At 34.0% G+C, this 18,154-nt stretch overlaps 1 protein-coding gene across 4 annotated transcripts in view; it reads right to left on the reverse strand.

Moving 5' to 3' along the window:
• Positions 1 to 18,154, reverse strand: part of NCKAP1 (NCK associated protein 1) — a 101,648-nt gene that overhangs the window by 16,505 nt on the left and 66,989 nt on the right. For all 4 annotated transcript variants that reach the window (XM_046018517.1, XM_046018519.1, XM_046018516.1 and 1 more), the window contains 6 exons: positions 16,058 to 16,177; positions 15,479 to 15,618; positions 14,434 to 14,565; positions 11,753 to 11,971; positions 11,445 to 11,575; positions 11,066 to 11,163 (listed from right to left, as the gene is read on the reverse strand). In XM_046018517.1, the coding sequence (XP_045874473.1) occupies positions 11,066 to 11,163; positions 11,445 to 11,575; positions 11,753 to 11,971; positions 14,434 to 14,565; positions 15,479 to 15,618; positions 16,058 to 16,177 (840 nt within the window). The remainder of the gene's footprint in view (positions 1 to 11,065; positions 11,164 to 11,444; positions 11,576 to 11,752; positions 11,972 to 14,433; positions 14,566 to 15,478; positions 15,619 to 16,057; positions 16,178 to 18,154) is intronic.

An 18,154-nucleotide genomic window follows, 5' to 3' on the forward strand; every position in this document is an offset into this window, starting at 1 on the left:
AAAAGAAAGAAAGAAAGAAAAAAAAATAAAGATCCTAGGTTAAGCATAGACCACCTTGTGTTAATGAGGTAAGAGCATGCTTGGAAATCATAATCCAGCAAGTAGGAAATACAATTCATGAAATCCAGATGTTCTATGCTATATACTTTTGTTGTTGGCTTAATAAAAGAATCTTAAAATTATTTACATAGGATTAATGTTTTTCTTCAATTTGCAAATTCAAGAAGGGAGAGGATGGTTCAGGAAAAAGAAATAAAGATAAGCAGTAGGATAAAGGATTATCTAATGCTTAGACACAGAACAGCATCAATAATAAAAAACAGACACTGAAGAAGATATAGAGAGCAATAAATTCCAACCAAAATAAAAACCACTTGCTAAAGTTAAAGCTAGCCTACAGTTAAAGACAGCCTACAGTTCATCACTGGATGTATACAATCAAAGGGAGAATAACTTTTGTACTATTTCATATGTATGTACTCCTTCATGGGGATTATAATAGAGCAAGATTTCCCACACAAATTATAAAATGGAAGTGTTAACTATCTACCTTCTCTTTCAGAGACCACAGAAAAAGGTAGAGAAGGAAGAGATACAAATAAGGGAAGGGAGTAAAGAATAGCAATTCAAGGAAAGTATAACTCATTAAAGAATGTTTTTCTTAAAAGATGATTTGGAAAAGTAATTGAGGTTGAAATTAAAATGAAAAAATCATTAATTTGATTCTGGCAGAGATAATGTCTCTATGTATATGGTGAGCCTGGATGTAATATTTAAATATCCAGGAATAAAGCCTGGGTATATTTCAAAATACATACAAATCCAAGCTTCATCCTCAGATATTTCAATTTAGCAGGCCTGGTTGCAAAGATTTAACAGCAAGCATATTGTTAAAGTGCCATGAGGGTTTTGTTACAAGCCAAAGGCTGATGAGAACTGATTTAAGGGAGGATGAAAACCTATACAGAAAATTTATAAAGATCAGTTTTCCTATACTAGTTATGAATTTTGTTTAGGTTACTTGATATTACAGGCATACCTCAGATATATTGCAGATTCGGTTCCAGACCACTGTAATAAAGCAAATACCGCAACAAAGCGAGTCAAATGAATTTTTTGGTTTCCCAGTACATACAAAAAGTTATGCTGACACTACACTACAGTCTATAAATGTGCAACAGCGTGTCTCAAAACCAATGTACGTACCTTAATTATAAAAAATACTATTGCTAAAAATGCTAACCATCATCTGAGCATTCTGAGTCGTAATCACTGATCACAAATCACGATAATGAATATAATCATACTGAAAAAGCATGAAACATTGGAAGAATTACCAAAATGTGCCACTGACATGAACAAATACTACTGGAGAAATAGCACCAATATACTTGCTAGACACAGGGTTGGCCACAAACCCACAACTTGTAAAATTGCAATATATGCAAAGTGCAATAAAATGAGGTATTCCTGTACTTCAGATTATTTCTCTTTACGCTCCCAATCAAATATACACTTCCAGTCATATCTGTTTGCTAAATTCAACTTAATAATACAATGTATGATTAAAATGCCTCCTTCTCCTGGGGCCAATTCAATACACGTCCCAGGCTAAAACCTGATTCAATCAATACACACTCAAATACATGCTCAATCCTGACAGTGCTTCTATACCTTGAACATAATGCCACACATATCACTGAATCAGACACCACTGAGTTTTAAATGCACCATTACCTATGCGCCATTAAGAGAAAAAAAAAGAAAACTTTACCAAGTAAGCTGACACAATGTTTCCAATCACATGACTTTAAGATCCCTACAGTTTCAGAAACATTAATACAGAATAACTGTGTTTGAGATTGAAAAATTATAGTATTTGTTTAATGGTAAGGATACAACAATCACTTTTTAGTTCCCATACCAGGCAATTTACAAACTCCATTTACTTGTTCCACACAAGAGAGGTGATATTCCAACTTTACAACTGAGGAAACTAAACTAAGGCTTGGAGAAATTAGGGGTAAGTAGTCCAAAGTTATAAAGATATTAAATGGTGAATTTCGGAATTTGAATTAGATACATCTGATTTAAAATCCATGCTCTTAATCCCTAAAGAAATGGTTCCCAATTTTTAGTATACTGGAACAATCTAGAAGATTTATTAATTAAAACACACATTGCTGGGTCCTAGTCCCCACAGCTTTTATTACAGCAAGTCTGAGGCAGAACCAACGGCAGAACTTGTGTATCATTAACAAGTTCTGAGGTAATGCAGCTGCCACTGATCTGAAGACCATACTTTAAGAACCATTACCCTAAAGTATTTGCACATTATTCCTTAAAAAAAAAAGAAGGAAAAGTTAATAATGTCTCCACTTATAAACAGTTTATATATTTGATTTTTTTTTCTTTTCTCCCTCAATTGCATCCTGAAACAGAGCTCTCTAAACATTTTAAAGCCACTGATTAGTATCACTGGCCAATGGACTATAAGCCGGAAGTAGTAATAGTGAATACAAATTAGGCAAAACATGAAGAGTACTAAAATTAAATTTGGTTTTCAGTTAATAAGAAAGCGTTAAATTCTTGGCACAATTCATATTTAAATTTCCTACTTCATTGGGGCGGGGGGGGGGGGGGGGAGAGGCTCTATGAAGAACTAGAAGAACTGATCTGTAAAATGCCAAAAACGATTCTTTTGGCAGGATTAGAAGGAGACATTGTCTCAATGGGCACACCACCAAATGAAACACCTCAAGAATTTTAGTAGGAAAGAAGACTGGCTGTTTTCTTCTCCAGAGAGCAATGAACACGTTTTACCGTGAATATGCATGCACAGTGTTGACTATGTCTGACACATGATTTATTCACGATCATTAAATATAAAGAAGTTCTCCCTTTTTTCTGATACACAAACTTACTCTATGAAACAAAAAAGTCCCAAGCTAAAACAGAAACGAAAACAATGAACGTCATCTTTAAGATACAAAGAAAATATGCTGCCAAATATTTAGTTTATGCCAATTTAGATTAATTTTAAGAAATAAAAACAGAAAAAAATAAAAGCTAAGGAATCACAGAAATGATCTTAAAAATATTATAATTTTTTAGGTAACTAGTTTCATAAAGTTTATTTTTAGTAATTTCTACACCCAATGTGGGGCTCAAACTCACAATGCTGAGATTAAGAGCTACATGCTCTCCTGAATGAACCAACCACATGCCCCTTTATGCACTAATTTAAAGACCAAAGTGGAGGGCATCTGGCTGGCTCAGTTGGTAGAGTTTGTGACTCTTAATCTCAGCATCTTGAGTTCAAGCCCCACGCTGGGTGTTGAGCCTACTTGAAAAAAAAAAAGAAAGAAAGAAAGACAAAAATACTATTAGAGGCATAATCATATTCTAATATGAAGAGTGTGAGTTACAATCACTTCAGAGGGATATTTGGCAATATTAGAAAATATGCAGACATCCATATCTTTTGAACCACTTTCAGAAATTTTTCCTATGCTCAAATAAGTTTGTAAACCATGTGAAGTGTTGCTTAAATGTTGAGTATTTTATATGTATGTCTAAAACTCTTCTTCCAGAAATCCACTGAAGTAAAAGAAAAAGAATAAAAAAGAAACCTACATTAAAAAAGAAAACAATACAGGAAACAAGACCAAATGAGAGATGTCAATAAAATTCCAGAAGATGGAAACTGGAGCAAAGAATAAGTAGAGCTGAGAAATGTGACCAGCAAATTCCTGCAGGGGAGATACAGTATGGAAGGCAAGCTGATGCATGTCTTAGGACCCAGGCAGGGCACCGAAGTTGTAGGCAGTGGCATAGAAAGAAAGACCTGAAGATGAAAACAAGAGGGTTATTACATGTCTGTGTTGGGGGTTGTTTCACACCTCTCACCATCTTAAGAGGTGATGCCAACAAGGACAACAAATCAGGAGCAAAAGCTGGCAGGAGGGAGGCAGGGGGCAGAAAATGACCCAAGGCAGTCAGCCAGATGTATTAAACCTCCTACCTCCACACTCAATCTCCGACAGATATCCACTCTTCTCGGTGGAGGTTACTGTTTTTGAAAAATGATTGTAGGAATCATTTGAAAACTATGATGAAGATACCTTTCTCTAGAGAGTATCTGTTAGCTTCTGCCAAGCACTTTGTGGCACTACTAATCTAGGACAACTTCAATCCAGGTTTAAGACTATAGATTCCTTGGACAAAATGAGCAACACCAAAAGAGCTGGACATCCTGGGGAGGGGCAAATCATTTCCAGTTCATGATTACCCTGGAGATACAACCCTTTGGGGTATCTGTGTAAAAAGGGTGGAGAGAAATTTAAGCAGATTTCCCACTCCTCACTTTAGACAGGCTTTTATTACAGACTCCCCCACCCCTACCCCACAAGGCCATAAAATCTACATATTACTCTTATACATGTTGCTTCTAGATCAGCAAATGTCTTCAGATCAAAAGTGGCTTCCAGTACTAGGCTCATGTCTCTGAGTTCCCACATTCTTCTTGATTTTGGCCTACCTTTTTAGCTTCTCTAAAAGAAGAATCTTTCTTCATATATCTTGCCAACTTTTTAAGTTGTCCTTAGGAGAGAAGATGGTCTAAATAACCTATCCTACCAATACTTGAAGCAAAAATCTGTGTGTTATTTTGTTTCTATAATTTCATAAATTAGATCATTCTAAGGAAACTTAATAGGATATTAAAAAATGCAAAACAGAATCATCACTGACAGACTGAGTACTTTGGGAGATTTATCTCAATGAGATAGAATACTAAACAATACACTGAACTTGTCTATATAAAATACCATTATATTATGACCATAAGATTATAGTATGATATATGTAATAAAATACAAGAATACACATGGAAGCATGCCTCAGTATACAGAGGCTAAGAAATGGGAAACGGGGCACCTGAGTGGCTTAGTCAGTTAGGTATCCAACTCTTGGTTTCCACACAGGTCACGATCTCAGGGTCCAGGGACTAAGCCCCACATATCGGGCTCCATGCTGAGCAGGGAGGAGCTTGCTTGCCCCTCTCATACTCTCTCTCTCAAATAAATAAAATCATTTTTTAAAAAATGAAACTGAAGACAACACAAAGAAATGCAAAGACATCCATGCTCATATATTGAAAGAAAATTATTAAAATGTCTATTACTATCCAAAGCAATCTACACATTTAATGCAATCCCCATCAAAATACCAACAACAGCATTTTTCATAGAACTAGAGTAAACAATCCTAGAATTTATATGGAACCACAAAAGATCCCAATTTACTAAAGCAAATTTTGAAAAAGTAAAGCAAAGCTGGAAGAATCACAATTGCAGACTTCAAGTTATATTACAAAGCTACAGTGATCCAAACAGTATGGTCTGGTGAAGAAACAGACACACAGATTAACAGAATAGAATGAAAAACCCAGAAACGAACCCACAATTGGTCACAATATGGTCAATTAGTCTTTGACAAAGCAGGAAAGAATATCCAGTGGGAAAAAGACAATCTCTTCAACAAATGGTGCTGGGAAAACTGGACAGCAATATGTGAAAGAATGAAATTGGACCACTTTCTTATACCATATACAAAAATAAATTCAAAATGGATTAAAGACCTAAATATCAGACACGAAACAATTTAAATCCCAGAGGAGAATATAGGCAGTCACCTCTCTGACATCGGGTGTAGCAACTTCTTTCTAAAAATGTCTCCTGAGGCAAGGAAAACAAAAGCAAATATAAACTACTGGGACTACATCAAAATAAAAAGCTTCTGCACAGTGAAGGAAACAACCAACAAAACTAAAAGGCAACCTACTGAATGGGAGAAGATATTAGCATATGACATATCTAATAAAGGGTTAGTATTGAAAACATATAAAGAACTTATATAAACTAACACCCAAAAACCAAATAACCCAATTAAAGATGGGCAAAAGAGCTGACATTCCTCCAAAGAATACAAACAGCCAACAGATACATGAAAAGATGCTCATCATCACTTATCGTCAAGGAAATGCAAATCAAAACTACGAGATCTCACCTTACACCTATCAGAATGGCCAAAACCAAAAACACAAGAAATAACCAGTGTTAGCAAGTATATGGAGAAAGGGGAACCCTCTTGCACTGTTTATGGGAATGCAAACTGGTGCAGGTGGCCACTCTGGAAAAGTTATGGAAGTTCCTTAAAAAGTTAAAACTCCATGGTACAGTAATTGCCCTACTATTTGCCCAAGAAATTAAAAAAATACTAATTCAAAGAGATACATGCACCCCAATGTTGACAGCAGCATTTTTGACAATAGCCAAATTATGGAAACAGCCCAAATATCCATCCTGATGAACAGATAAAGATGTTATGGTCTGTGTATACATACACACACACACACTCAAGCACACACACATTCGAATATTATTCAGCCACAAAAAAAAAAAAAAGAAAGAAATCTTGCCATCTGCAATTTGCAATTGCCATTTGCAATTTGCAACTGCCATTTGCAATTGTAATGCAGTGTAATGTGGATGGAGCCAGAGAATATCAGGCTAAGCAAAATAAGTCAAAGAGAAACAAATACCGTATGATTTCACTCAATATGTGGAATTTAAGAAACAAAACAAATGGGCATGGGGAAAGGGAGAGGCAAACCAAAAAAAACACACTCTTCACTATAGAGAACAAACTGATGGGGACCAGAGGGGAGGATAAGTTAAATAGGCGATAGGGATTAAAGAGTGTATTGGTTGTGATGAGTACCAGGTATTACATGTAAGATGTAAGTGCTGAATCACTAAATTGTACACCTGAAATTAATATTACACTCTATGTTCGCTAACTGGAATTTAAATAAAAAACTAAAAAAATTAAAATGCTAAAATCAAAAGTTTTAGAAAAAAATGTTTAGTATCCTAAACCATCTTGGTTTTGGAGTATATTATATTTAATGAGAAATCCAAGCTAATTTACATTCATGCATCTCAATTATTATGAATCTGAGTTCTTAACACAAAAAGTTTCTTTTGTCTGGGTTTTTCAATCAAGTTTAATATTATCAAATATTTAAAAGAGGATCCACCCAAGAAACAACATTCTTGAGTCAGACAATTCAATAGCATTAAAAGAAAGAAGTCAACATTATTTATACTCTCATCAAAACCTTAAATTTAATTTTAATAACATTCAATAAAAAAATAGTCACTCCACCATACAGACAGAATTGTTAGACATAAGCTCCTCCCATTTCTTTTCAAGAGTAAGAATGTAGGTAGGGGTACCTGGGTGGCTCAGTGGGTGGGTTAAGTCTCTGCCTTCGGCTCAGGTCATGATCCCAGGGTCCTGGGATCAAGCCCCGCATCCGGCTTTCTGCTCGGCGGGAAGCCTGCTTCCCTCTCTATATGCCTGCCTCTCTGACTACTTGTGATCTCTATCTGTCAAATAAATAAATAAAATCTTTAAAAAAACCAAAAAAGAGTAAGAATGTATTTGAGAAAAATACTTAAGGACAGAGCTAAGAGAGTTAAGTTTATAAAGTATTACTAAAAAATTATGACAAAATCTGAAGTCAAGAGTAATCTGGAAATAATAGTACCTAAGAAGACAAAATTTTTAAAAGAACAATATCGCCAACACTTGGGTCTAAAGAAAAAAAAAACGTACAAAACCTAAGATGTGGAGAGCCATGGTTCAAGGTCAGTAAGTGAAAAGAAAGAAAATTTATGATTACAAGTTGACATGAAAATATTATGGTATAGCTACCAAAAGTATCAATGCAATCTTAAACAGTACTAGTACCCAGAATAAGTGTATCTTCACTAATCAGATCTCTAGCTGAAGTTTATTCTAAGTTTCAAGGCACTATTATCTAAGGGCTTTACACAAATAATTTCAATAGGATCTGTACAAAAGAAAGAGAGACTAATACGAATATATTTCACATGGGGAAGACAAAGGCAATACACTACAAAAGTTTTTAAATATGTAAAGGTAATCTTGTCAAAGGCAATCTCTACCTTTTGATGTTAGAATAAAAACCTGTCTGATCTTCCTGCATCAGGTAAGTATGGGTTAGATGACTGCTTAGATCCTTTTTATTTCTAAAAACAGTATAACATGGTACCAGTATAAGCTCTAGATCTAGACTGACTACACAGGCTCAAGTTTTCGTTTCACCACTTTTAAGCATGTGAGTCCAGACAAGGTTCTTAATATTTCTTGGTTTTACTTTCCTAATTTGTAAAATAGGGACAATATCAGTTTTATGAAAGCAGCTTAGAAAAGTCCCAGGACAAAGTGAAGAGTCAAAATAGCTACCTATTTTTACTTCTGCATCCAAGAAATATTAAGCAAGTATCTTCTATGTGTGGACACTAATTTAGTACCGAAGTTTTAAGAGAGCTTATACCTGAGTTTTTATTCGAGTGACAGTGACATAAACAAATACATGACATGAAAGGTCACAAGTAAGATACACAGAAAGCTGAATAAAGAGAATAAAAAGTGATGCTTGCTATTTTAGAAGTGTGGTGAAGAAAGGATATTCTGATAACACAACATTTGAAAAATACATGAATATTATGAAAAGGTAAGCTAAGACAATAACTCATTGAAGAATATTTTGAGATAACAAGTAGGCCAAACAGGCTGGAGGAGTTACGGAGATGAGGAAAGTGAAAGACCAGATCTTATAGGGGCCGCGTTCCAGTACTGTTACGGACATTAAATGCCTTTAAACTCTCACAGATATGGATACAGATACAGGCTAATTTGTTTTACTACATGACAATATTCAATCCACCACATTAAATGGCAAAGAAGCCTAAAGATACTTAACAATTCTAGCAGTCCCTATTACTCAGTCTGAAATAAAAAACAAAAACACAAAAAAACAGCTGGTAAAAGTAAAATTCTTTTCTAGAAGTCAAGAAAAAAATATCTTGTCATAATTCTTCTTTCATACCAAAAAGAACATAAGAAAGTATAATGAGGATGAGAAATTTGTCACCTAAGAACAATAGGATAGGAAAAAGACTGTGTATTTACATTTACATTACATTACATTTACACATGATATTGCTTGTAAAGAACCAAAACTGTCACTGCAATGTCTATGCATTCAAAACTATATAAAGCATAGTTTGTATATTTAAAATCCACATTATGAAGTATCTAAAAGTTGACTTTTATACAAGAATTATAGAACACTCTTTTGAAAAAGAACATTAAGAGGATAATGGACATGATGAATACCAAGTAATATTTTACTCAATGTTTATTGTGGGTCAAGAACTATGCTCAGTACCTAAGTGTTTGATATGTATTATCTCATATAATTCTCTCAAAATAAAAGCTTAGTGAGTTTAAACTTTGCCCAAAGTCAAAGCTCTTAAATGAGAGGACTGAAATTCAGGATAGAGGCTTTAAAGGTTTGAATTCTTAGGGTGCCTGGGTGGCTCAGTCAGTTGAGCATCTGACTCTTGGTTTTGGCATAGGTCTTGATCTCAGTGTCATGAGACTGAGCCCTAACCTGGGCTCCACACAGCACAGAGTCGACTTGAGATTCTCTCCCTCTCCCTCTGCCCCTCTCCCCACTCACGCACTCTCTCTCTAAAATAAAATTAATAAAAGCTTTCTAAAAAGAAGTTTTAAACACTGGGTACTACCACCTCTCCTTCTTGTCATACTCTTGCTATTTTTTCATTCAGCAAAATATTTCTCACTTGCAGCAATCAACTTACACTATATATTTGCTAAATTTTTAGTATATCAGATTGCCACATTTAGACTTCTAAGTGCTACATTTAAAACGCAAGCTACTTATCAGTGTTATAACCATATTCTTGAGAAATTAAAAATGTAAGGCACAAGTAACCAAAAAAATTCACAAAGAGCACATTTTTAAATAATTTTTTAAGCTTTTATTTTTAAATCATCTCTACACCCAAAGTGGGGTTCAAGCTTACAACCTTGAGATCAAGAGTCTCATGCTCCACCAACTGAGCTAGCTAGGTGTCCCTAAAAGGGCATATTTTAAAATATGCCTCTTCTACTCTGTTCTTAAGCTGAAAAGTCTTAGTGGCCCAAATTCAAATTCTTTCAAAAACTTAATAGCTACTATATACACAGACTAATTCAATATAAATCACCTTAACACAAGGATATTTCTAAAAGGCTTTTTTTTAAAAAGTCCTTTAAAATGCTGTTGCTTCAGTTCTTTTACATCTTTAATAAAATGCTAAGCATTCTAGGGGCGCCTGGGTGGCTCAGTGGGTTAAAGCCTCTGACTTCTGCTCAGGTCATGATCTCAGGGTCTTGGGACTGAGCCCCTCATCAGGCTCTCTGCTCAGCAGGGAGCCTACTTCCCCCTCTCTCTCTGCCTGCCTCTCTGCCTACTTGTAATCTCTGTCTGTCAAATAAATAAATAAAATCTTTTTTTAAAAAACACTAAGCATTCTAAAGACATTTTTTAATCCAGCTTAAAGGGCATAAGATAATTTAAAAGATTACTTAATAATAAAAAAAAAACAATGAGCTTAGAGGTGCATGGCAGCCTCAGTTGATAAAGCATGTGACTCCTGATCTCGGGGTCTTGAGTTTGAGCCCCACGCTGCGCACAGAGATTACTTAGGGGAAAGAAAAAAACCCAATGAGCCTAAAAATGTTTGTAATATAATCTGTATAAAGTAATACATTCAAACTACAAATTTAAATAAATGACTTTGGCTGGAATTTTGACCAGTCATCCAAAGAACAGGATCATGGTACAACAGAATGAAAATATGACCAAAGGCCAAGAAATCAATCTGAGTTTTTAGTCTCCTTTAGTAAGTCATTTCACCTCTATAGGCTCTCAGTTTTTTCATCTGTAAAAGATAGTACTGAATGAAAATGCTACTGAAAGGCCATGCTAGCTCTACAATTTCATTTACGTATGAGAACTTTCATGTTGGATTAAACTAACATTCTAGGCTTGAGGTTCATATTTTTGAATGTTTTTCAGGAGTTAATGTTTCAAAGCTAAAACTGATAAAAACTGTATTACCTTAAGTTCAGCAACTTGTGATGAAATATGCCACATAAGGCTCTCACTTAGGAACTTCATACCATATGGGCCTAGTAGTTCTGATAATGACCTCATTTCTGAAAGGAAATGTAATCAATTTTATACTTTGACAGAGCAAACACTTTCAGAAAACGAATATTAATGTACTGGAATGTTCCGTTATAGAAGCAAATTATTAATGCAAAAATCCTTAGACAAGTCTCCAGAATAAAAAAGGTAACACAAAGGTAAGACTAAGATATAATGTATGATGATTATGTATTGAATGAATGTAATTGAATGAACATAGTCATAACAATCAAAAGTCAAAAGAATCAAGGTTTCTTCACTCTATAAAACATGTCAAAGTTTCATTCACCTGATATGTCAGAATATTCCTCTGCATTGAATGTTAATTCATTTTCTGTAGGTAAGTTCACAAATGCTTTCATTGCAGGGAAATAAGCTATATGGCCATTGCTGACTTGTCTTAACAAAGTTTCCAAATACCTAAGGAGAAAAAGTAAATTTATAAAAAGGAGAAACTGATTCAAAATTTATTATGGTATACATTCCTACATAAGTTGACTGATAATAAAAATGAGCACTTATTGATAAAAAAAAACTTCCTTAAGCAGCTTATTACGAAGTAACTTTTTATCACTCCTAATTTCTAAATGTGCTTACCAATTTGTATATAGACTTGTAATGGTTGGTTCTCCATGACTGTCTAAATGTTGTGTTTGTTGAAGAAGAACATTATTAAATACTCTTGTAATATCAATTTGCACATAGTTTTCTATTGACTGCAGTACAGTCATGTATGCTCTTACACTTGTCAGAAGCTCTGATGGTTTTGCAATTTCCTGTGTGGCTTGATTATACATAGTCATTCCAACAATTGACCTGGCAGGAAGGGAATAAAAGAACTGACTTCGCATTTATGTAAAGGCCATTCAACATATTGATCTTTGATTAAATAAAGCAATAACAATTTTAAATACAATTCATTTCAAAGCCATGAAATTACTATCATTATCATCCAAAGAAACAACCTTAAAAAAAATGAACACCTAAAAGCTACAGTGAAGTAGAAATATGATTTTAAAAATTCTAAGGACATCAATATTAAAAATATTTTAACAATAAAGATGGTTTTAAAAAAACTTAACAGGATACATTGTCTGTAGTAGATACAATGGGCTGTTTAATGCATAGCTAAATTCATCTGGCACTATTACATGCCAGCATTTTTTTTACGCTTTATACAGATCATCCTCATATTTAATAACCCTAAGATGTAGTTATTATCACCGCCATTTCACAGATTTAAAAAAAAAAAAACTAAGGCGCAGAACTCAAGGAAACTGAGTAAGTTCACTCTGTTTGGAAGTATTGGGTCTAGGTTTAAGCCCACATCTGCCTGATAGTGCTGCCACTCAACAAAACGCATGAAAGTCAAAACAAGGCAACAAACAAAAAACTTCATGGTTTTTTAATCATTGGCAGCACATAAAACACAGTTGCGTTATGTTTATATCCCAATAAACTGTAAGCCTAAAAGGAAACATAAATTTTGAAAATATTTTCCTACCTGATCTTTTCCTCCATTGACCACCCCATCTTACCATCTTTAAAACTCCCTAAGCGTTAGATTTGTAAAGATCTTAAACTTGTATCTCTAAGGATAAATCCTTAAAGAGAACAACAAACTCCATCAATAGAAAACAATCCCAGAGGGGCACCTGGGTATCTCAGTGGGTCTCTGCCTGCAGCTCAGGTCATGACCGAGGCCCTGGTCATGATCGAGGCCCCACATGGGGCTCTCTGCTCAGCAGGGAGCCTGCTTCCTCCTCTCTCTCTGCCTGCCTCTCTGCCTACTTGTGATCTGCCTGTTAAATAAATAAATAAAATCTTAAAAAAAAACAAAAATCCCAGAAGACCAACTCAAGGTTAATAACTGCTATCTTTGTATATAAGCCCTAAAGCCCTATGATTGTGCTCAAGTGATCAGCAAAAATCAACCAACTAATACAACCTATTTGTTTTGGTATAAAAATCTTTCCCAGGTAAACAAGTTTACAGCCTGGCCTTGATCCTCATAACTAAGTAGATGTTTTGTCAAATGAATATCTGTTTCTCTGTGGATTAACAGACCAGACTACGTACAGAGAAAAAAAAGGGAGTGGCAGGTGAACCCTCTCTTCCACCCACCACTCTAACAACCCCCACCAAGTTGAGAATATTTAATAAATACCAGAGTGCATAATATCCTTTTGGTCTAAATGCTATTCTGGGTTTCACTGTCAGGATGCCTGCCTTACTAAAGGAAAGCAACAGACAGTCTTAAGCACCTGACTACGCAACTGATGACTTAACACACAATTTAGTGCCACTTACATATTCTCCTATTTTGCTCTCCAATTGTTGTAGTCTTCTCACTAACTGTAGCTCTAAGTTTTATACTATTTCATTACTACTTATAGTACTTAACAAAATGTCAAGCATATGGTACAAATACTCCTTGTTAATGACTATAAAACTGTGAAAAATCCTTGGCTAAATTTTGTTTTATAAATTGCTCTAAGGCCTTCCAAGAAAAACTTCTCAAATCAATTGGTATTTTCTTCAATAATTAAATGTGTAACTTTAGAAAAAAGGTTGAAGCAACATTTATAAAATTGAAAGGTTTCTGTTATCACACACAAATGACTTCAAGAAACATATATAAGACTTACAGATCTCTAATTAGGAATGCCTCGAGAGTCTAGAATTCTACTGGTCTAAGAGCATACATATGAATTAGGAAAGATAAGAATTCACCTAGTCCTGATGTTTTCAAACATTTAACTGTAACCAACTAAAAGATACGCATTTGGCATCACGACTCAGTACATACATACATATGTATAAGTGAAGAGTTTCAAGAACAGTATTTATACTCACTTACGTGCAGTGTATGAATTTTTTCTTCTATTCTTCCCTGTTTCTTTTCCTCCCTGCCTCTTCTTTCTTTTTTTAAACATTGACTGCAACTTTCTACATTGACCTTATGACCCTACTTGCTACCTATCAGGTGAAATACACTTATTTGCTCCAGTCTTCCCATTTAGCTTATAAGGAACCTAAGGCACACAAAGATTAACCGGCTTATCCATTGTTACAACTAGTTAATAACAAGTATGGGACAAGAATCTGAATAACTTAAGTAATTCCCAGTTCACTATTCTCTGTGCTTCCCCATTCATTACTCTTTGAACTGTATCAGTTCTAATACTTCTCCTCATAAAAGTAAACACTGTATGGATATGAAGAACATAACAAACTCATTAACTGAACCAACAAAAATAGTTTATATTCTTTCTTACTTAGTAAAGCGGATTTCCAGATGAGAAGTCAAATATTCTCGTGGGGTAAATGTATGCTCCCAAACTACCATGTTTGGTACATAGTTTATAGAGAAACACAATTCAGAAAGTGCAGTGTGCAATTTATCAAGGCTGAAAAAATATTAATAAACAATAAAATTTTCAACATTTCATCACAGCAATAAAAAATTATTTTTATAAATACATCAGACCTTATTTGGGGATAATAATTGCAGAATTCAGTATTCTTCTTTCCTAAACTGACAAGTTCAAAATCCTAAGGGATATTACTAACATGAGAGCAGTTTTTTAAAGACAGTATCACTCATTTGTTTCTCCATTCAGATGATAATGACTACAATGATTTAATATAAATTAGAGCTTATTACATGCTCATAAAAACGATCATTTCCAAACCTTGCTGTAGTCTCTGTACTGGACAAAGTTGTCTACAAAATAGCAAACAGCTTGCTCAACATAAAAAAAGCAATTAAGTAGGAAATTTACTTTAAACAAAACATATGTTCGTGTATTACTGCCCACCATGCCTACCCTCCAAACAAACACACAATCTTTAATAATATCTAGTCCGATATATTCGCTTTAAAAATGATGTATGTTCTAATATAATGCATGCCAAAATAAAGTCTCAGGCTATCTGATTTTAAATAAATGGAAAACTACGGCTTGCTTTTATAGCGTACCCCCCAAATTTTTAGAGAGATTCTATGCCTTCAGTATTCAGTACAGACAAATAAAGTATTCAGTACAAATAAAGTATACAAGTATAAATAAAGTATATAAGTAAAGTATTTAGTAAAGGCAAATATTACCTACTACATGAATTTTCTTCAAAAATCCAAAATCTGTTTTTGGAAATAAGCATTGACTATTCAAGTTCACAAAGGTAAAATAATAATAATAAATGGAATAAATGGGAAATTAAGAATTTACAATTATTAGCATTCCCTCAGTACTAATACCATACAAAAAATGAAAAACTTCTACCTGTAACAAAAAGATATAATAAAAGTGGATGGCTTACTTGGTCACTACCAGCCTGTTTTTCCTCATGCTCTCAACTCCTGGCTTTTCCCTTTCAGGTTCCCCTTTCTTACCAGTCTGTTTTTTTGACTTCTTATTCACTGCTTGACTAATGGTTTTGGCACAATGCTTGGGCAGCAACTATTTAAAAAGAAATGAAATCTTACATTAACCAAGCTTCATAGAGGAAGTTATTATCAAAGCAAAAGTTTAAAGGATAAGTAAAGACAGACTAGGCAAGCAAAGAATGAGAACATTTTACTGCAAGGAAAAGTTCAGAACTTAGTGAGAACTACTAGGTGGTAAAAAGCATCAAGTGCAGGGTGAAGTAGACAGTTTGAGCTATGAGGAAGGTATATGAACACCAAGCTACAGGCTGGATTTTAAACAGTAAGTAATCCTGAAGATGGTGGCAATTTTTTTAAAAACCTAAAAATGTGGTTTTATAAGAATGAGGTAATGAGATTTACTAAGAGTTTAATGAAAAAGACAGAAAAATAAAAAAATAACTGGCTAACAGTTAATTTTCCTGACTTCACACACAAACTTCCTGTCTGTAAGAAAACATGTGAATTATTACCTGGTCACTAAGAGTACACTGTTCTGTGCAAATATCAGTGATGAGATTTCGAGCTTGTTTGGCCATTTCATCCAAGAACATATTACATAAGGAAAGACTGCGATCTCCAATATGATGTCGCTGTCAAAGCAGAATAATAACAACAATAATAAAAGTTTTAAGAAAGTAGTTTTAATTAAAATATTTTTAAAATAAACATGGAAAATAAAGTCTATTGTACACTGAGGAGTGGGGATAAGGAACATTCTAGACCACCTTTATCTCTTGGAACAACTAACCTACCATACTGTCTTTACACAGCTGATGTAAAGTATTTGGTAATTATACAAGTAAAGTATGATTAGAGGGATCTTAGAGTATTGGTATTTTCTTTAACATGAAAAACCATTAACTTAATTTTCAGTTTTTGCAAGGTCCTATATCTGGATCTTAAAAATTAAACTATCAAACAGAGGATGTGAAAGAACACATTTAGAGTAATGTTTTCTAATCTTAACTGATACACACATAAACACACATATATATTATACATACATATATATATAAAGATCTTGACACAACAAATAACTTCATAGTTACAGAAAAGCTTAAATATTTAATTAAAATTGTTAGACATGAGGTCAGCAAAACAAAGAAATTCACAAAGCATTCAACTCCCTAAAATCAAACTCTCCAACCCAGAGGAGAAAAAAAGCTAACCATGCATTTTCTGAACACAACTGGGGAAGGGGGGTGCGGGCAGGGAGCATTATTTTAATTTTTAAGAGATTAGATATGTGTATGTAGACATATACTCACTCAAATTCATCCATCTCTCTCTACAGGATTCTGTAACCTTTTAGTTTTGGTGGCTATCATAATAATTTAATAGGTTTTTCTTGTCAATGATAACTGGAAAGTTGAGTACATAATGCCATAAAATTTTGCACTCCAAATTTATAATACTTCATAAAGAGAGAAATTTTTTAACGTTTACCTTACCAGATCTTCCATAATTACATAACAAATATACAGATTACATATGGTATTTCTATGTTGCTAATAAATGTAAATATACAATATAAATGTAAATACACAAATATAAATGTAAATATACAATATATAAATGTAATATATAAGAATATAAAAATACTTAAATACCTAAAGTAACTGTTCCTAGATGAACTATCATGATACTTTAATGTATTTTATTATAAATGCCCCTGAAAACTTTAAAAGGAAGCCAAATCAAAAGGAATCCCCAGCTCAGATACAATTAAATATTGGTTCACTTTACTTAAGGGAAGTTTTCAAATTATAAACATTCAGGGTTTTATTTAACCAAATTCTGACTCCTGAACCCCTTGCTATCATTTATTCCTCAAAACAATACAAAACACTGAATTAGCATTTCTTCAAATTTATTAGACTTATTTAAAATACAAATCTGATATCACTACTCCCCTTCAATGCTCAGAAATGCTGAAATTGGATGAAAAACGTAACAACTGAACTCTCTCCATGATCTGCCTCAGCCTCTGGTGACAATACTGAGAACAGATTTTGGGAGAACAATGTCAGAAGCAGAAAGACCACTTAGGAAACTACAACAATAATGCAGGAAAAAAGATGTGGCTTTGACAATGATGATAAGTGGTAAGAGTTTGGATATATATGAAGCCCAAAGGCTGAAAAGGCTTCAAAGGATGGTGATGGGGTAACATGCAGAGAATCATGGACATGTTACATTTCAGATGGCTAAAAATACCTAAATTGCAGCAGAATATCCAGAAAATCAAGATCTGAAAGCTCTGGGATGGAGATAAAAATCTGGGAGACATCAGAAATAAGCTAAGTTAAATAAACCAGATATAAAAAGACAAATACTACACGGTTCCACCTATATAAACCACCTAGACTAAACAAATTTTTTGCGACAGAAAACAGACTAGAGGATACCAAGAGTTGGAGGAATGAAAAATTACTACTTAGTAATTATAAGGTTTCTGCTTGGGATGACAAAAGTTTTGGAAATGATAGTAGTGGTGGTTGCACAACACTGTGAAATTAATTAATGCCACTGAACTGCACATTTAAAAATAACACAAGACACACTTT

This window comes from Meles meles, chromosome 9 (genome assembly GCF_922984935.1).
Source record: "Meles meles chromosome 9, mMelMel3.1 paternal haplotype, whole genome shotgun sequence".
Taxonomy (NCBI): domain Eukaryota; kingdom Metazoa; phylum Chordata; class Mammalia; order Carnivora; family Mustelidae; genus Meles; species Meles meles.